The 20,083-nt window shown below is 60.3% G+C and overlaps 1 protein-coding gene across 3 annotated transcripts in view; it reads right to left on the reverse strand.

Annotated features, from left to right (window-relative positions):
• CELSR1 (cadherin EGF LAG seven-pass G-type receptor 1) overlaps positions 1-20,083 on the reverse strand; it is a 134,591-nt gene that overhangs the window by 64,487 nt on the left and 50,021 nt on the right. For 2 of the 3 annotated variants that reach the window (XM_027070428.2, XM_053199527.1), the window contains exons 2-3: positions 17,290-17,928; positions 363-585 (exon numbers count right to left, since the gene is read on the reverse strand). In XM_027070428.2, the coding sequence (XP_026926229.2) occupies positions 363-585; positions 17,290-17,928 (862 nt within the window). The remainder of the gene's footprint in view (positions 1-362; positions 586-17,289; positions 17,929-20,083) is intronic. The other variant, XM_053199528.1, reaches the window with a different exon arrangement.

Raw genomic sequence — 20,083 nt, forward strand, 5'->3', positions numbered from 1 at the left:
GGTGGCACATGCCTGGCCACTCACCACAAAGACCAGGCCTCACAGCCGACTCTTCTGGGCGGCAGCTCCCACCAGCGCCCCCCAGGGCCTGTCGGCTGCACTGCACCCCTCGCCTGGTGGTGGGCGGGGGGGGGGGGGGGGACAGGACCCCCCAGAGAGGAGCCCGTCTTCAAAGGGCAGCCGGCAGGGAGCAGATGTCTGCTCCAAGGGCACAGGTGCCACGTCCCCACCAGGAGGCGACCCTAAGGGCCCCCAATTCTGCCCTTGTGACCAAAAGGCCCCCGGACGCCGCCCCGCTGTCCCCTGGAGACGGCTGCTGCAGCACCAGGCGCTCTCCCGCGGGGCGCTCGGGACGCACTCACGCGAGGGAGACGGTGAAGTGGAAACGCTGTCTCAGGCCTCGGAAGGTGACGAAGGACCGGGGCGGGAAGCTCCTGGTGGTCACCTCGCAGTAGGGCCGCTCGAACTCGCCGGGGGGGCACACGCAGTGGAAGCCGCCGATGAGCAGGTTTACGCACGTGCCCCCGTTCTTGCACACGCCGTTGGCGCAGCGGCCGGAGCGCGAGTTCACCTCACAGTGCTCTCCTGCGGGACGAGACGGGCGGGGAGAGGTCACCCTGCGGCCCCGGAACCCAACCCGCGGGCGGCCGTCTCCGTGCAGCGCGTAGACACTGCAGGGCCCGGGGCCTTCCGAGGACCGCGTCGCAGTCGTCCCGCATGGTGGCACCCCGCTCCCGGGGGGGGCGATCCCGGGACAGTTCCCCGGAAACACCCCAGGGGGCTCCTCCACAGAGGTCCCATCCCTGCCCCAGCCCTGCCGGGGTCCCCGCGCTCGGGGGACAGAGGAACGTGCAGGGGTGAACGCTACACCCCGCTAGCCCAGCAGGGCCTTCTCTTCTGCGAGAATCATCCAGACATGATGAGAATAAGGGGGGGCCCCAGGTCCCCTCCCACAACCGTGCCTGTTGCAACGGCTGCACAGTCAGAACAGAGGGGGCGACCAGGCTGCACGCAGGGAGCACGCTGGGCCCAGGGCCACCACCTCGGGAGGCCTCCCGCCCCACGCGCCCCCTCGCACTGCCCCGAGAGCGTGGCCAACGCTGGACCCCGGTGTGTCTGTAATCCCGCCTGGCCCCCTCGCCAGCCTGGAGCTCGCCAAGGGCAGGCGCCCCGGTGTCCCCACATCCCGCCGTGGTGACAGCAGGGTCCCGGAGGCTTCCCCAGAGAGACTGCCTCTGCTCCAGAGGCCTGTCAGACCCCGCCGGCAGGGAGGGACCCCGCACTCGCCAACAGGGGGGACACGCTCTGGGAGGCTGGGGTGGACCCCGAGCTGGCAGCCGGCAGCGGTCTGCCGGCACGATTGATGCTCGCTCCAGGGACGGGGAGGGCGGCCCAACCCCGCGGCCCAGCCTGCCTCTGCCACACACAGGGGAGCCGCCAGCACCCCGCCAAGACCTGTGAACGGACTGGAGCTTCTAAAGAGCAGGCACTCACTCCCCAGCTCCCGCCAATGTTCTTGGCCAGTTACTGATTTTCATTTCATTTCATTTATGTTTTAAGTAGGCCCCATGCCCACCACGGAGCCCACCACGGGGCTTGAACTCACAACCCTGAGATCAAGACCTGAGCTGAGATCAAGAGTGGGACGCGTAACCGACTGAGCCACCCAGACGCCCCCACCGGTTACTGACTTTAAATGAGCGCCTTTTCAAAGAAATGTTTGTTTATTTATTTTTCAAAGAGAGCACGTGCATGCAAGCAGGGGAGAGGCAGAGACAGGGAGGGGGAGAGAGAACCCAAGCAGGCTCTGTGCTGTGAGCGCAGAGCCTGATGTGGGCATTGATCTCACAGACCTCGGCTCATGACCTGGACCAGTATCAACAGTCAGATGCTTAACTGACTGAGTTACCCACGTGCCACTACATGAACACCTTTCAAAATGAACGTATGACATTCACATCTGCACCCCTGCCCCCCTCCCCCCCATCACTGTACAAAAACACGTCAGGGCAGTAAAAGCCCTCAGCGGTCTCCTGCACGCCCTCAGGAACGAATCACTTTCTTCGGAGTCCTTTCCTGTCAGTGCACCTGCTTCCGCCCCTTGTTACTGGCTGCACAGAATTCCACTAGAGGACCCATCAAAGCTTCAGTCACTAACGTTCCTTACTCTATTATTGATGGCATGTAGGTAGCTTATAGCTTCTTCTATTGCAAATCACTTTCAATATACATCTGTGCTGGGGTTTTGTAATGTTTATTTATTTTTGAGAGAGAGACAGAGTGAGAGTGGGGGAGGGACAGAGAGAGAGGGAGACGCAGAATCCGAAGCAGGCTCCAGGCTCCGAGCTGTTCGCACAGAGCCCGACGCGGGACTCGAACCCACAGATCGCGAGATCATGACCTGAGCCAAAGTCGGATGCTCAACCGACTGAGCCACCCAGGCGCCCCCAGGATCTCTGTGCATTTTATTGACAATGTGCATTTGCTGTCCCTGGAGCCACCTGGTAATTCCTGTGCATGTTTTCCTATCAGCTCCTCATAAACGAAGGAAATCAACTCTCCTCTGTCATTTCTGTGGCCGCTCCCTCCTGGCTTGAGGTTTACATACTTGCAGCCACAGAGACGTCGTATTTGCAAACAGTCATATCCATCCATTTTCCCTTAGTGATGCCCGTGCTCTTAGATTAGTACAAGACCAGTACGAAGGGATGTGAATCACACAACTCCAGAGACGTCTAATAGGAGGGGCCGTGGTGCGGGGACAGTGGCCTTCAAGCGACAGCAGCTTCCTGGAGCCCAGGAGTCACTGGGATCCCCAGGCGTCGCCTTAGCCAACCAGGCTGACTGACAAAATACCCGCAGACCGTGTGGCTTCAAACAACAGACATTCATTGCTCAGGGTTCTAGAGGCTGTAAGTCCACGGTCAAGGTGCCGGCCACCCCAGCACCTGGTGAGAGCCCGTCCCCGGGTGCCCACTGTGCTCACGTGCGTGCAGAGCAAGCTCTCTGGTGTCTCTTCTCGCGAGGACGCTAATCCTGTGTGGCTGGGGGTCAGGGCTTCCACCCGCGAGTCTGGGCGGGGGGGGACACGAGTCAGCCCACAGCAGGCACGTGCGAGATCGCTGAGAATGTGAACGGACTGCAGGGTGATGTTAGGATCTCATCAATCTTGAACAAGGAAAATGAGGTGCTGTTGAGAGTGGGTGTTAATGGCTCACACCAGACTCTGCACCCGGACCCCCCCAAGCCAGGAAGCCGCCCTTGCTGGGGCAGCCCACACCCTGTGAGTAGCTGGAGGGTCTGGTGCCCTGGCCCAGAGCTGGCCGTCTCCGGAGGTGGGGACACAGTCAGCAGAGGACTCTGTTGCTCCTCTCCGGCCCGTCCTGCGCCCCCGACCCCCAGGCGCAGCTCCTGAGAACGCAGATCGTGGGGACTCAGAGTGTTCCTGGAGGCCGAGCTCTGACGGTGAGGATTCTAGAGCGCGATCGCTGACCAGCGTAAGAAAACCCTTTCAGCCACCCGAGGGGGTGCTTCCAAGAAGCTCACTTTTGAGGCACAGGCCAAACTGACCTATGGTCACCATCGCAAACCAGTGGTGCTCCCAAACACTCTGGGCTTTCCCTCCCCCTCCCCCACGTAGCCCCAGTCGCAACGCCTAAAAAGTACGATTTGCTCCAGGCTGAGCCCCATCGAAAACGGGGGGCGGGGTGGCTTGAAATCGCAGACTTCCTAACTAAAGTCCAGGACCGTGAAGGGGCCAGCAGGCCAGTGACCCCCAGGGCCAGGCCAGAAGCCCCGGCCAGCCCACCCACCTGTTCTCCCGGGCAGGGGCTGACCCAGGGTCGCGTTGGCAGAGAGGCTTGGTTCGCACCCGCTCAGAAGTAAGAGGAAAAGGACAGGAGCCCACGGACCCACCTGGACCCCCTCGAGCTCCACCCTCCATGGAAACTGCTGGCCCCAGCTGGCTGGGGGGCTACCAGGGTGCCCCGCCCGCCACAGCGCTGGGCTCGGCCACCATGCGGCTTATGTTAGTGCACACACACACACACACACACACACACTCACAGGTGTGCTGATTTATACAGCTGTGCACACACGTGCCCTCACACATACGCCTGTGCACTCACACCCTCCCCCACCCACACTCACCCCCTCACACTCGCGACCCAGTGCTCCCGGCCTCCTCCAGGTGAACAGCCCGCGGGCTTCTTAAATTCCCTGCCTTCCTTTTCAATGCTTAGCTTAACGTGTGTTTGTCCTCCGCACACTTCAAACTCTCTAATCTCTGCTTGAAAAACGTGTATGACATGTGGGAGTGTTTGCTCCCCGAGTTCCAGCTTGGCATGTCGGTGGCCAAGTACAGAGTATTCTGGAACGGAGCCGCAGCGAGGGGACAGGGCGGGGGAGTGCTCCCCAAACCGTGACAGCAAACAAAGGGAGGCCCCACTAGGCCCTTCCCACAGCGCTCCGCCCCAAGGCGTTCCAGAACCAGCGTCGCGGGCTCGGGTCCAGGTGTTCCTGCGTCCCCCCGCCCCCGCCAGCCTTCCGAGGCCCCCAGCCCAGCCCTTGCCTGCACGCCGGCCTGCAGATGTCCTCCCCAGGCCTGCCTCCGCGGCCCAGAGACAGGAGGCCGCGCGCCCAGCCCGAGAGCTCTGCGGTCCCCGAAGATGTGACCTTGACTCTGGCTCCCGGTTTTCCTGCTTACAGACCAGTTTTCCAGAGCTGCAGGGAAACTTCCTTCCCCAGGAGGAACAGAAGGACGGCTGGCGTGACGGGGCCCGTCCCGCCCACGGCCACACGGGGACTTGAGCACTCAGATCACCTGGTGGTCCCATGGGGGGGTCATCCCTGTTTTTCTTCAAGATCGTGCTATTTTTTTTTAATATAAGTTGCGAATGAAGCTGTTTCCATGGAGCCGTTTGTTTTGGTTTAACCGTAAAGTTTTTTTTTTCATTTCCAATAAATACTGGTTTCTTAAGGCTGGTGGAAGAAATGACAACAAATTGCATGGCTTAAAACAACAGAAACTTATTCTCTCGTGGTTCTGGAAGCCAGAACTGAGGTGTGGGCAGGAGGGGTTTCCTCGGAGGGTCCCAATCCTTCCAGGGCCTTCTGCCTTCCCCACTCCAGCGCTCCCGGGCTTGTGGCCACGTCCCCTCCAGTCTCTGCCTTCACATGCACATATGTCCCGTGTCCCAAATCCCCTCCTTTCTCTTACAAGGACACCAGTCACCAGATGTCGGGGGGCCCCAAATCTGGGATGGTTTCATCCTGAGAGCCTTAACTAATACATCCGGAAAGACCCGATTTTGAAATGAGGATGCATTTCTGAGGCTCTGGACATGAATTTGGGGGGACACTACTTAACCCACCACAGCAGCCTTCTGTGTTTGTCCTAAAATTAGGGTCGTGGTAAATTTTGGCCTCGGCAACCAGCGCCCGGAGGTGACGCAGCATCTGACCTATGAGGCCGCCTCGCCGGCTTCTGAGTGACATTCGGCTCTGGTTCCTCTGCGCTCAGGGGCGTTCTTCCCCAGCCTTGTCCGAAGGCCAGCGAGGGGGCTCCCCACCTCCACAGCCATGCCTCGGCCCGCTCCTCTGGGCCCGACCAACCAACCCAACCACCGCCCCACAGAGCCCACACCTCAAACCCCGTCTTCCTCTTCCCTGGTGGAGGGGCCCCCACCATCTGAACGGGAGGCAAGCCCAGGGCCCAGAGACACCCCGCCCCTGCCCCTCACCTCCATCAGTGCCCCTCCCCCTCACCTCCATCAGTGCCCCTCCCCCTCATCTCCATCAGTGCCCCCCCCAGTCACCTCCATCAGTGCCCCTCCCCCTCATCTCCATCAGTGCCCCTCCCCCGTCACCTCCATCAGTGCCCCTCCCCCTCACCTCCATAAGTGCCCCGCCTCATCTCCATCAGTGCCCCCCTCATCTCCATCAGTGCCCCTCCCCCTCATCTCCATCAGTGCCCGCCCCCCATCTCCATCAGTGCCCCTCCCCCTCCCCTCCATCAGTGCCCCTCCCCCTCCCCTCCATCAGTGCCCCCCTCACCTCCATCAGTGCCCCCCCTCATCTCCATCAGTGCCCGCCCGCCACCCTCCCCCCCGTCACTTCAGGGAGTCCCATCCCTCACCTCCACTGCCACCTGCACCCCAGAGGTGCAGCCTCCATCCACACAACCACAGCCACCTCGCCACAGACGCCCTGAACCCAGGCCAGCCGCCCACTGACTTGCGAACCCGCCTGTGCTCCACGTAACTCCAGAGAGAGCTTTTCAGAACGCTCCCCTTGCCAGGCGCTGGCTTAGCGGCAACGCACGGCTCCACAAAGACGCCACTCCGCCCCGAGGCCCGGCCCTCAGCCACACCTCTGCCCCCACGAACGCCCTGCTCGCGCGCGCCCCACACTCCGGCCGCGTGGCCCCCCTCCTCCCAGGGCTGTCGGGGACACGACAGGTGATGCAGGTGGTCACCAATGATAACCTGGTGGTGGCCCCCTTCCTGTGGGCCTGGCCTCCGGGGGCGGCTTCCCTGTGCCCGGTTGCAGTCCCGTCCCAGCAAGCTGCACCCATTTGCCTGACCAGGTCCAGGGCACCCATGACAGACGCTAAAAGGCCCAGAAGCTTCTGGCTCCAGGCTGGCAGCGGCTGCGGGGCTGCTCGTTAGCATCTGTGTCCCCAGGCTCCAGGGCGGGACAAGGTCTCTGGAGCCAAGTCTGAGCACGTCCGGCACGCAGAGGGTGCCAGGCGCAGAGGGGGCGCCCGATGCACGCCCAGCGCGCGGCAGGGATGAGACAAATGCTCGGAAAATGAAATCGTAAAATGCCAGGATTTCCCGGGTCCAAGCCAATGATTAATGCCTGCACGGAATTATAAAAGCTACTAATTCGTGTATTTGATTCAAACGGTGTTGGGAAAATGCTGATGTAATGAATGAAGAATTACTTTTATAGTTAAACGCGCGTTCTGGAGAAGAGGCCAGTGAGGACTCGGGAGTGTTGGGTGTTCAGACGGGCGAGGTGAGCCTGGGAAGCTCCTTCTGTCTGGGTTCTGGCACCTTCATTCAGGCCAAGCCCGGGTCTCCTACGGGCACTTCCCACAGCAGCCACCGCAGCTCATCTGTCTACACTGTAAGAATCTACTAACACTTTCTCTTAAATGTAGGTCCTATGCAGTGGGGTGCTGGCGAATCCTGAGAGCCGGCCCGGGTGAGGGGAGCCCCGACCTGCCCATTTCCCATTTCCACGGTGTGCACACCCCCTCGGTCAATCTCAGGCTACCACCTTGACATCACCGAGCACGAACTTGGAAGAGACGTGATAAAATCAGTTTTGTTTTTTTGAATCTATTTTCTGAGTTTTATTTACTTATTTTGAGAGAGAGAGAGAGAAAGAGAGAGCATGAGCAGGGGAGGGGCAGAGAGAGAGGGAGAGAGAATCCCAAGCAGGCTCTGCGCTGTCAGTGAGAGCCTGACGTGGGGCTCCAGCTCACGAACTGTGCGATCATTTTCTGAGCTGAAATCAAGAGTTGGACGTTCAGCCAACTGAGCCACCAGGCGCCTGAGCCTCTGGTTCCTAATTTTGGCTGCGGTCATGATCGCAGGGTCACGAGTTCAAGGGTCATGAGCTCTGCACTGAGGTTGGAGCCTGGTTAGGATTCTCTCTCTCTCTCTCTCTCTCTCTAACCCTCTCCCCCTCTGCCCCTCTCCTCCACCTGCATGCTCTAAGATGAAATGAAATGAAATGAAATGAAATGAAATGAAATGAAATGAAGTAATAAATAAAAATGATCTTACTTTAGGTAACTAACTCGGATCAGCCTTAGTGAGCCCCATATCTTTACCATCTGATACAGTTCTCATTAGAAACACTATTAAAATGAAACCCACATGTTCTCAGACACACTTCCTGTCCAGAATTAACTTTATCGTTCCTTTCCTGGGAGTCCTCATTCAAGTCAAGTTCGGGCTTCTCACATCCTGACATCCTGCTCAGGGTCAGATGCTCGCTCTGGGTCATTCCGACTCTGAGGAGAATCTCCCCTCTCCTGCCATGCACCCCCACCACCCCCTGCCACCGTGACGAGTGCCAGCCCCACCCCCACGCCAAGGATCGGGTTCACCTGGGCAAACCGATAGCCGCACTCAATAATGCATACAGTAAACCACAAGCCCCCCGCAGGTGAGGAACACAGGGCTCGGCCTCCTGGTCTTGGCCCCGGTGCAGAACCCCAAGCAGAAATTTGGGGAAGGACTCCCCTTAACAACGAAACAGAAGCTCCCCAGCGCCGAGGCCCCTCCAGCCCCCTCACGCACATGCCCGTGACCGGATGCCTGTCCTACACCAGCTTCGGGGCTGAGAGCGAGGGGACACTGCCTGCCCGCCCCCGGCCTGCAGTGTTGAGCCACAGACCCTCACTCAGTCTGTGGCTGAATCCCCAGGAGAGGCCCCAGCGGGCAAGGGCTGGAGCCAAGGGCTCGCCTGCAAGGTGACTGCGGGGAACACGGGGTTACGGAGGACAGTGAGGCCCGGCCATCGCTGCTACTCTAATCCCCAGACATGGGGACTCCGCTTTTTTTTTTTTCTTCGTTTTTTTAAGGTTTATTTTTAAGAGAGAGAGAGAGACAGAGCACAAGCAGGGAGAGGCAGACAGAGAGGGAGGGAGGCACAGAATCGGAAGCAGGCTCCAGGCTGAGCTGTCAGCACAGAGCCCGACGCGGGGCTCGAACACACGAACTTCGAGATCGTGACCCGGGCCGAAAGTCAGACTCTCAACCGACTGAGCCACCCAGGCGTCCCACATGGGGACCGTTCTAGTCACCATCTTACAGATGAAGAAACGGAGGCCCAGCACCGTGTATAAAACATATCATTTTTTGTATGTAACAAGCAAGTTCCTTAAAGATAAGGAGAATGGAGGAAAGAGAGGACGCCTGGGTCCGGGAGCCCGTGAACTGGGCTTTGCCGGAACGACTGGGGATCGTGGCCAGAGGGGCAGCGCGACCACTAGGCTCCAGAAGGGGCCCAAGCAGAGGGACGGGAGAGCCCTGGTCCTGGCCACCGGGACGTCACGGTCGGGCAGGATGTCTGTGCAAGAGGAAGGGGTAGCCGGGCACCTCGGTGTCACTGCACAGAGAGCAGGCAGGCAAGCAGGTGGCGTCGAGGTGGGGTATGTGTGTGCATGTGTGAGATGTGTGTGTTGTGTAGGTATGTCTCTGGGGTGTGATGTGTATCTAGTGTGTGTGTGGGGTGGAAGCTGTGTGACAGTCGTGGCAGGAGGGGCGAGGAGGTTCGGGGCTGGAACCAGGGCGAGGCTGATGTGAATCGGCACCTCCAAGACCAAGCTTCAGAACTTGCCCCGTGGCTGCTCCGGGCGGAGACCAGAGAGGTGACGGAGCCCCAGCCAGCTGGGAGAGGGGGGCACGGCCAGACAGAGACCCTCGGACCCTCCTGGACAGGAGGGGAAGGGCACGTACAAATTTGATGACTTAAGCTGCTCAGTAAATAAAGGGACAGTTCGCTCCCTCCTCGTCCTCAGAAACAGCCAAGGGCTTTGAACTAGAAAAACCAGTATTTTCAAAGTCAGCGAGGGAAGAAGTCAGGTCTGAAGCACAAAAGACACTTTGGAGCTTGAAGTTTAGGCAGAATTAAAGATCGATAAGGCGCACGGAGGACAGAGCGTCCGGAGAGAGTGTAGGCCCCACCGTCACCAACACGGGACGGCTTCAGAGTCAGGTCCTCAGACACAAGGACACAGAACCTCAGTCCCCACCGTGGGTGTCAGGTTACTTTGCAAAGGTAAATCTTAACAAACAAGACACGATCCAGCAGCGTGGTTCCTCGGGGGAAGCACAGAGACGGGAGACAAGGGACAGGGGACACTTGAGGGTCTCCGTCAGAAATGGTTAAACACTGGGAAAACATGCCCATTCATCCTTCCACCCACCCAGGGCCTCGGCGGCCCCTTCTACCAAACACCCCCCTCAGGAGCAACACCGCTGTCCCGGGACAGAGGCTTCCTGAGCAAGCCCCCGGCCGGTGCCTCAGTTTCCCCCGCTGCAAATCCCTCCCCAACGGCAGGATTTCTGTGTCTTGCCCTGGAGCAACCCCTAGCACCTAGGAGGCTAGCATCAAGGTGAAATGTGCTAATTCTGCAAAGCTCTGAGCTGAGCACCTGGCAGGCTGGTACTGTGATTTCCCGGTTGTTAACTCGCTTCTTGGGACTAGGATCCCCCCTCCCCCACACTCCTTGTTTGACTTTCTCACCTCCCGGTGACTGGCTCTGCCCTGGATCTGCCCTGGAGCCTCCCCCTCCATGGGGCAAGGCTGCCAGAAAAGGCCTCTGCTGCCCAGACACCTGCCGCCCACCCTCTCCGACCCCCCCCCCCCCCCCGCCGGGAGGGAGGGGAAGCCGGAAGCCCAGACCTTGCCCAGGTTGGGCCTCCTCTGAGCCTTCTCGAATGACTTCATTATTGTCTTTGAAGCAATTTCCCAGAACTCCAGACACACCCATTCTTTTTTTTTTTTGAATATAAATAAAAAACGCATTCCAGCAGGAAAGGAAAACGATTCTGGCTTACCCACCTCTTTGGTTCTTCTTACCGGAGTCACCGACATGTTTGAGGGTTGAAACCCGGCTAACCGGAATAATCAGTGTGGGTTCTAAACTCCCCGGGATGGAAAGGCGGCCCAGCCAAGTGCCAGCCCCGAGCCACACCCGAGGACCCCTCCTTTTAGGAAAGGGGTGCTCTCCCCACCTTCCCACTCCTCACGCCCATCAGAGGGTGAAGGGCACAGAAAATAACCAACCCTCAAGTCAGCTAACCAGGGGCCCCGAAAAGACACGTGCAGGTTCCGACTTCCAGAAGCTGTGGGCATCGGTTCATAGGCCAAAGATGCCATGGAATTAAGGGTCCTGGGATGTGAGACCCGACCCGTATCACCCGGGTGAGCCCCCTGCCGTCACATCTGTCCTCACGCGACAGGGGCCGGCTGTGCGAGGACGGAAGCAGAGATGGGAGCGGTGTGGCCACAAGCCCAGGGCCACCTGAGGCCACCAGGAGCTGCAGGAGACACGGAAGGGCCTTGCCAGGGTTATTTTAGACCCCAGGTAAGCCCCAGGACACTGACCCAACCCTCATCACGCCAAAGGAGACCGGCCAGATTCCGGAGCCATCTCTTCCTGGGGACAGTCGCCCACAGAAAGCCGCAGCCCTTAAATCTTTCCGCATCTCCCTGAGCCTCAGTGGACCAGGAGCTGCGCCCCCCAGCACGAGCCCGCTGTGGTGCCCCTGGCTGGCAGCGGCTGAGGACCCAGCAGGCACTAAATGAACACAGCGCGAGTAAACATCACAGGTCTCGGCTGCCAAAGCTGGTGGGAGGCCAACCAGAGGGCCCTGGACACCTGCCCGCACGTGGTGACCAGGCAGGGTCAGCTGAGCCGACCACCGGGGCCTGAGTGCCCGGGACACCACCTTGGCCCCTTCAACAGGGCACTTCCAACCCCCTGGAGCAAAGTCACGGTCCCTCCGAGCCAGGGGACAGGCCAGGGATGTGGGCTTAGAACACCGGTGGCGGCTCAGGAGGTGTCCAGGCTCCAGAATGAGGCAGAGCCTGGCTGAGGGTCTTGACCCGCACAGTCCGGCCCCCAGCCAGTCCTGATGGGACACAGACTTCACACTGCCCCGGGGCCTGAGCACAGGCTGAGAAGTCACAGTCCCCACGGTGGGGCCACCCAGGGCCCCCCCGCCGTGTGCCCTTCTGGGCCTGCAGCTGCCTCTGTCTACAATGTCTCAAGAATGAGCCCCAAGATGACGTCTCAGACACAGGACTAGGATCTGGTTCTAATGACCCAGGATATCTGAGGGTAGGGGTGAGGGTAGGTGTGGGGAGGTCTCCTAGAGAGAAGACGTGCAGGTGGGGACAGGCGGGGGCCCTGTACCCCTTGGAGACAGAGGCATAGGGCCCCCCGGCCCAGGCAGAGTGGTGAGTGGGCTGGCCGTGCCACCACAGGGGGAGGGAGGGAGGGAAGGAGGGGGGAGGGCTGAGGGTCTGGGCACAGTCCTGTGACCTTGGGGAAGAACCTGCTGGCGGAAGGTGAACCCGGCAGCTGCAAACCCCGAGGCTGGGAAGCGGTGTTCTCACCACCGAATCAGCTCAGAGGAAAACCAAGCCAGTTCTCAAACAGCAGCGTGTCCAAACTCAGCCAGAATGCTAACAGAAACCTCCGTCGTCCATACAAATAGCAGCTCGGCCCCCAGATGGTTCAAATTCCACTTCCTGCGTGGCACTGGAGACGTGGGGCAGTTCCTTGGGACCCGTCAATGTCCACAAAGAACATGTATTCTTTTTTTTCTCAATGTGTATTTCTTTTTGAGAGAGACAGCGACAGAACGTGAGTGGGGACGGGCAGAGAGAGAGGGAGACACAGAATCCGACGCAGGCTCCAGGCTCCGAGCCGTCAGCTCAGAGCCCGACGCGGGGCTCAAACTCACTGACCAGGAGATCGTGACCTGAGCCGAAGCCGGTTGCCTAACAGACTGAGCCACCCAGGCACCCCAATGACTTTCACTTTGAATGATGATGACGAACTTCCTGGTTTAAGGACGAAACTCGCCTTGCTGACGATTCTTCCAAGGGGACCTCCAATCCCGTGAACCGCGGCAGGAGCTGGTAAACCTCCTCTCCCGCACGGTGTGGACGCCCCTCCCCTCACAGATGGCCGTGGAGCTGAGAACACAGAGTTTCACGCGGAGGCGCGGGGTTTCTGCTTGGGACTGTGCAGCACGTTCGTGCATCCCGTGATGACGGAAATACCATGACTCTGACAGGAGAATTCAAGATAAAACGTGCAGTTGGGGGTAATGTGCATTTTTTTAACAGAATCCAAGAAGTGCCAGAAGTGATTTTAAATATTTTCCATGAACAGAAAAGATGATTCGGTTTGTATACCAGAGGTTTCTCTGGCCTTGAGCTTAGGCAGATGTCCTCATCCTGGAGAGTTCCCCACAGGGGACAGGGTCCCCAGTCCAGGGGAGGCTACCACGGGAGACAGTCGGGACCCCCAGCAGGGGAGGCACAGGGAAGGCCACCACAGGGGACAGTCAGGGGCCCCATCCCTGAGGAGGCCACCATGGGGGGCAGTCAGGACCCCAGCCCAGGAGAGACTACCTTGGGGGACAGTCAGGACCCCCAGTCCAAGGGAGGCCACCACGGGGGGCAGTCAGGTTCCCTGGAAGGCTCTCACACAGCACAAACGGGACATTCCACCCAGGGGTAGTTAGCACAAAGCTTAAACCCAGCATCACCGAGACTCCTAAGTGGCTACTGACCCAGTGATTCCCAGACTACATCTCTGCTAAGGAGCACCTATTTCGATGCTGAGGAGAACCATTTCGATGCAGGGTCCAGTAAAACAAATCGTACGCTCGAGAACAAACAGGACCCTACGAAGAAGACAGCCAGGGCGGCCAAGGTGGGGGCGCACCCTGACGGTCTAGGTCCCGGGCCACAGCCAGGCCTCCCCTCTGACAGGCAGAGTGCGGAGGAAAGCCTTCTCCCTGCCCCCCGGGCTATCAAAGTCGCTGCCTTCTCAGGAATGCACCCCGTGGGCAGACGTTCATCTGTGATGATAAATCACCTCGTTCTCCGTGACGAGAAGATGCATGTATGGGAGGAGGGGGAGGCCTGCCAGCCCGCGTTAGCACATAGCTGTGCTGTGAGAACTGGAGCTGGGCCAGCTCTCACACCAGCGGGACAGAGTCATAAATACCTTAGCGCCACCCCATCCCCCCGAGTCCCCTCCAGCGCAGTGACAATAGCAGCAAAGGCACTGCTTGGAGCACCGAGCACCGTACAGAAGGAGCCTCCAGGACGCCTCCTCTGGCTACAGGGAGGAACAGGCCAGGCCAGTGAACCCCTGACCCCATCGTGTGTGCATGAGCACTTACTGAGCACCTTCTGTGTGCCCCGTGCTGTGGCCATCCAGTGCCGAGCAGGGGGCGGACGCAGGGAATGGGGACGAGAGGAGGGGACACGTGTGGAGGCAGGGAGGTGACATCCAGGAAGACCTGGGGGAACCTGCACTCATCACGCAGTCGGTGGCTCTGCGCTCCCGCAGACACGCTGGCGGGACTGCTGTCTGTGTGGGGCCGTCCTCGGAGCATGTGGGCAGCACGTGTGGCCTCCACCCCCCCGATCCCACCCCCTGCTGTCCCCGGGGGCAGAATCACCCCAGTTAGAACGGCCGGGCCAGATACTGTGCTGCTCTGCACCTCGTCTCTCCGCTTACAGACGGGGCCATGTTGCTGATGTGGGGACTGGGGTAACACATGTGGAATCATCTAGAACAGCACAGCGCACCGAAGGCTAGTGAATATTAGCCCTAAGTTACCGTTGTCCTGAGAGGCAGGGTAATGAGGGGATCACACCCAAGGTGAGAGCAGAGCGACCAACACATAAACACAGCACCGAGGAAGTTGGGAAACCTTCCAGAACCTTCCAGAGCAGGGGACGGCGCTGAGGCGGATTCTGAGGGAGGTGGTGGCAGCAGGCAACAGGTGCAGAAGCGAGGATTAGGAAGAAGGGGACGGCGACCTTTGGGGGGGTTTAGCCAAAACCACACCCCGCTGTTTACGACCCAAGACACCGAGGGGCCGAGAACAGACGTCTGCCGAGTTCTAGAGGAAATCAGGACGGCGACCATGACGCCTTCAGCCATAATGTCCTGCTGCTCTCAGAGTGGGGTCACTTGCGGACCCCGACTACCGCCCCAGCGCACAGCCCTCCATCGCTGGGGCCTCGGTCCTTCTCTCAGGCCAGCATGGATTTAAGAAAACACAGGATTGCTGCTGGGGGTGTTTTCTCCAGCACCAAATTCAGGGAGCTTCGCCTCAGATTAACTGACACCTTCCTTCACCCAGCCCGTCTCCTGTCCATCGGCAGCACAGGAAGCCGGGGTCCTCCAGGGGCCTTGGGCTGCTTCCAACTTCCCCACGGCGGCCTGGGCTCGGCTTACCCAGGAGCAAGTAACAAAACCCCCTCGACGACAAGGCAGCCTTCAGCACCAGCAAATGAACGCAATTACCTCCCGCAAGAGGAGGGGGGCTTCAAAGGGAGAAAGGGAGAGACGGAGGAAGGGGGACTGAGTCCAAACAATCAGTCTGGGCCTGTCTTATCTCCGAGGGAAACACAGATGATGACTTCAGGGCCAGAGACACTCAGATGGGTCCCACGCCAATCACGGCCTCTCAGCGGATCTTCTGACACGCGGGGCCGTTTCCGGTCATTATTTCTCTAGCAATGACTCCCGTGATGAAAACGAAATCTAAGAACGTTGGAAGTCCCTTCCATGTAGCAGGTCGATCCCTCTTCAGAGAGAATCCACGGGTCCCTAGCAGCCACGGTTTACCCAGCCCAGACATGGCCCTGGGCTTACGTCCGGGACTTCTGGAACCCAGGCCTGCTGCTGTGGCCCCCGAGGCGAAGCTGGTCTCCCCACTCACCTTAGACCCCATCCTAGGCCTCGATCAGAGCGCAGAGGGTGCCTGAGGGACTGTCCCCTGCCAGGCCCCCACTGCCACGTGTCTTGATCAGTGAAAGGGCCAGTCACGCAGACAACCCAAGGTGCCCCACCCGACTGGGCAGGGGCAGGTCTGATGTGTGCAGTGGCCGGGCACACAGTAGGCACTCCATTAATACTCGGGGGGCAAGGGAGTAATTGAACGCCAGCTGAGTCCCTAGAGCACACCAGCCCTTTCCCAGGGTCAAGAGCCACAGCATCACCACTTGAAGTCATGGGAGGAAGCACTCCCCGTCTAGGCCACAGGCAAGGGAGGGGGGAGGGGACAGCAGCTCACGGGGGAGGCCTCCCCGTCACCAGCACTGGCACATCTGGTCAGCCGCTTCAGGAGAAGCTGAGAGCCCAGCTGGTCACGGTGATCAGGGAAGGAGAGGTCGGGGCGCACCGGGACCGTGTGGTGAGTGCCCACTACAACCCAGGGCAGGGAGGAGTGGGGGAGAGGGGAGCCTGGTCCAGGCCTGTGGGCACAGCCAGAGCCCCGACAACGTAGGCAGGAACTGCGGGGGCAGGGGTCTCCTGAGCCTCCCGTCCAGGCCCACCACCAAGCCCCAGTGTAGCCAGGAATCCAGGGTTAACACGCCGAGCCAGCGGGGCAGACCCTTCTGGAGCCTCACAAAACAGACGGACAGCCAGCCAGCCACAAAGAGGCATGGGGAGGAGGGGAGGACACAGGGCAGGCGGTCAGGTGCCTTTCTTGCCACGCTGTACTCCGGATCATAACCAGGCTGGGGCTCAGACGCGGTAAACCCCCACCTCCTCAGGCTGCCAAACGGCCTCCCTCTGGCGCGTTTCCTCCTCTTCTGACTCAGAGAGCCAGGCACGGCCGTCTTCCTCCCACTGTGCCCCCCACCCCGGGTTTACTCTTCCTGCTTAACACACACCGGCTAATGCCGTAAACCCCTGTGCTAAGCTCCATAAACGGTGCCACGTCCCACACAAGCAGATAATGATTTTTCGGCTGTTTATACTAAACAGGATAACCGGGGCCACAGTCCATACTGGAATCGCGAAGCTACGTCCGGTATGAATGAGGTCCCACCTAATCCTAGACGGCTTCCCCAAAACGCCAGACCGCTCTCAGGCCACCGGAAACTTGTTTTTCAAATGGGCCATGATCTTAGGCAACACGCGATCGAAGGCCAAGGCCAGGACGTGCGCATCGTGCTGCTCGGACTACCTATTTCTAAACACCCACCGCCGGCTGCCTGGGGAGCAATTCGTCTTCGCGACGAGTCAGGACGTCTCAGGGCAAGTGTGCGTTCAAGGCGGAGGAGACGTAACCTCTACGGCGACCACCGGGCGAGAAACACCAACACCGGCTCTCCAGACCCGTGTGATCAGCGGCTCATGATCTCCATCCCAGTCACACTGTTTACAGTAGCCAATTAAACCCGAAGCCCGGAATGAAGTGCCTCCAACCTGAAGCCGCCTAAGGAAGCGCGTGTCATCTCCGGCACGTGGGTTTTCAGGTGGCCCTCACGCCGTCATCGCTCTCGGAAAGAGGGCGACTCCAGTCACACGCGGTCAACAGGGACCTGGGAGGGCTCGTCAGGAAGCCTGCCTCCCGCCCGCCCGCCGGCTAAGGACGTGCGGCTCCCGGCGTCACCGCCAAGGCCACGGACTGGCGCCGGGCAGGGGAGTGGACCGAGGGAGCCGGCGAGGGCCCCCCCGCGTGCAACCCCGCCCGGGGCCCGGGGAGCGACACGTACCTGTGAAATCCTGCAGACACTCGCAGGTGTAACCGCCCTCGCGGCTGCGACAGCGGCCGTGGGTGCCGCAGGGGCTGGAGTAGCACAGGTCGATCTCCGTCTCGCAGGAGTCGCCCGTGAAGCCGGGCGGGCAGCGGCAGCGCAGCCCGTTGATGGGGTGGATGGGCCGGAAGAGCACGGTGGTGGAGCTGATGAAGGGCGCCGAGCTGTCGAACTTGAGCACGGACACGCATTTCATGTAGTTCTCGCAGGGCTCCCGCAGGCAGATGTTGTCGTCGAAGGGCAGCACGCGCTGGGCGGACACGGCCGTCAGCAGCGTGCGGTTCAGGTAGATCTGCTCCTGCAGGTCCTCCGACGGGAAGAACTTGTCCCGGACGCCGCCGGGGAGCAAGGCCGAGAAGGTCACGTTCAGGATGTTGGAGCTGACGTCCGTGTCGTTCTGGATGTTGAAGACGAAGACGTCGTCCTTGGTGGTAGACAGCACCGTGGCCACGCCCTCCACGAAGAGGGACAGCAGCGGGGAGAGGAACTTCTCCTGCGACATGTTCTCCAGGCGGACGGTGATGCTGTTGGTCAGCATATCGTCCGTGATGATGGTGACCCGCAGGGTGCAGAGCGCGACGACACTGTGGATGCCATCTGTGGACACAAGGAGGGTCGGGGTCACTCGGGGTCCGGGTCCCCGCCAGCCCCACCCGGGCACGGCCGGCCGAAGCCAGCCCCACGCCCCGCCCCCACCGCGACCGCCGCCTTGACCCCTGCCTTCCGGGCCCCCCATTCCTCTCCCTCCACACCCGGCTTCCCAAAGCACAGCTCCTGTTGAGTCTGTCTTGCTCGAAAGAACCCCGCGGACCCCCAACCACTCAGCAGGACATCCCGGGGCCACCGCCACCTGGGTCCCCCGCCTCGCACGTTCTGCTCCAGACACGTGGGGCCACTGAGCCCCCTTCTACCACCTCTGCACCCGTCTCAGACTCCGGGAGCCCCCACTCCGATCCCACCCGCCCGCAGCCCAGCCCAGACCCCACGGCGTCCAGGATGCTGCCGTCCAGGTACGGCCTTGGTCCACGCCACGTTGAAGGGTTTTCTGTGCTGAGCTGCACCCTATTCATCCCTACGTGCCCAGCACACGGCGGACGCTCGGCAAATGCTGCTTTACAAAGACACGTACAAGACAGGGCTGCACCTCACCGACAAGGGTCAGCCAACCATGAAACCAGCTACTTAGGATTTTGCGAGACGGGAAAGGGATGGGATGTTTTGGTTAGGCCGTTCTAAGCCCAGAATCAGGGGAGTCACCCAAGGGCTGGCCCCAGGGGCTCTCCCCAGGGTGGTTGTGGGGTGGGACCATCGGCCTTCCCGGCACCCTGACAGGTGCAAGCACCCCCACCCAGGGGGTTTTCACCTGCCTCCCAGGCCCTGCCTCAAATGTGCTATGGGACCCTGAGAAAAACCCAGCAAAGTTCATATCCCTCTGGCTCAGCTCAGATTCTGGGTCCCTGTACCTGTGCCCCCAACGAGCACACCCCCATGGGGCACAGGGCCATCTGTGCAGGCCAGTGAGCCCCTGCCAGGCAAGGACCCTCTCCCACCCTCTCGCAGCCCACGCCTGACGGGCCTCCCCCGCCAAGGGGCAGGAGCCATGGCGGGGAGCCCTGCCCCGCTTGTTTCCAGGAAGCCGGGACCACTGAGAGGGCAGGTCAAATGACACAATCTGGAGGCCACCTTGTCGCTGTGGCCCCAGCACAGTCCCCACGGAGGCACAAAGCCTAAAACCACGGGGAACAGAGGCATCGAGGCTTCTGCACACTGGGCCTGTTTTCCTCGGGCCCTTGGGAGCCACAAGCCACTCTGGGAGGGACCCCGAGTCACAAAACCTGTCCACACAAGAAAACGTAACTGCTCCCGAGGTCACAGTGCTCCCGGGTGCTCCCTCTGACGACCACAGCAAACCTGAGATCCTGAGAAAATGGGCATCGCCCCTGGAGGGGAGCCCAGTTCACCCCAGCGAAGGCACCGCTGCTCAGAAAGCTGGGCACAGAGTGCTGTCACTGCTCCGTCCAGTCCCCGCGAAAACCCAGCAGGGCCGAAGTCGACAGTGGAAATGATACTGGCATCACCTCGGGGTGGAGAGCCCACGAGGCGAGGGCTCATTCTGGCTACAGCTTCAACGGAGCACAAATGGACCGGAGTCAGTGGCCAGACATGCCTGCCGCTCCCGTGCAAAGGGCCGGGGGCCAGAACAGTCAGGAGGAGTAAAGTAAGGCAAAAGAAAGTGGCAAAGCACGTTGTGGCAGAGCGCTGTCCTTTCTTCCCAACCCCACATGCAGGTCGGTCCCCCCCAAGAGGAGCATCTATTCCCCTCCCTGGAATGTGGGCTGGACCTGTAGCAGTCTGGGGTCCCCCTCCCACTACAATGCCCCCCTCATCATGCCACTCCCTGAGGGCCCCCAGGGGCTTCCAGAATAAAACACACACCTCTTACCCCATCTGGTGGTCCTCCGTGTCCCCATCACCCTCCACCTGCCACCCCGCTCCCTCTTCCTGACCCAGGGCCTTTGCACACCTTGTCTTCTGCCTAGAGCACCGCCCTCCTTGTTGGCTGGGGGCGGGGGTGCTTCCTCGGCCATCCAGGCCTCAGCTGAATGTCTCTCATCACAGGGGACCTCCAAGTCCCCCACCTATGCTCTGCCACCGCCCTACTTTCCCCACCCAGAAGTGGCATAACCTGATTTTTTGCGGTTTACATCTCTCCCTCCGTGAGCCCCTGAGGACTGAGAACCTGCAGGTCTTG

This window comes from Acinonyx jubatus, chromosome B4, assembly GCF_027475565.1.
Source record: "Acinonyx jubatus isolate Ajub_Pintada_27869175 chromosome B4, VMU_Ajub_asm_v1.0, whole genome shotgun sequence".
Taxonomy (NCBI): Eukaryota; Metazoa; Chordata; class Mammalia; order Carnivora; family Felidae; genus Acinonyx; species Acinonyx jubatus.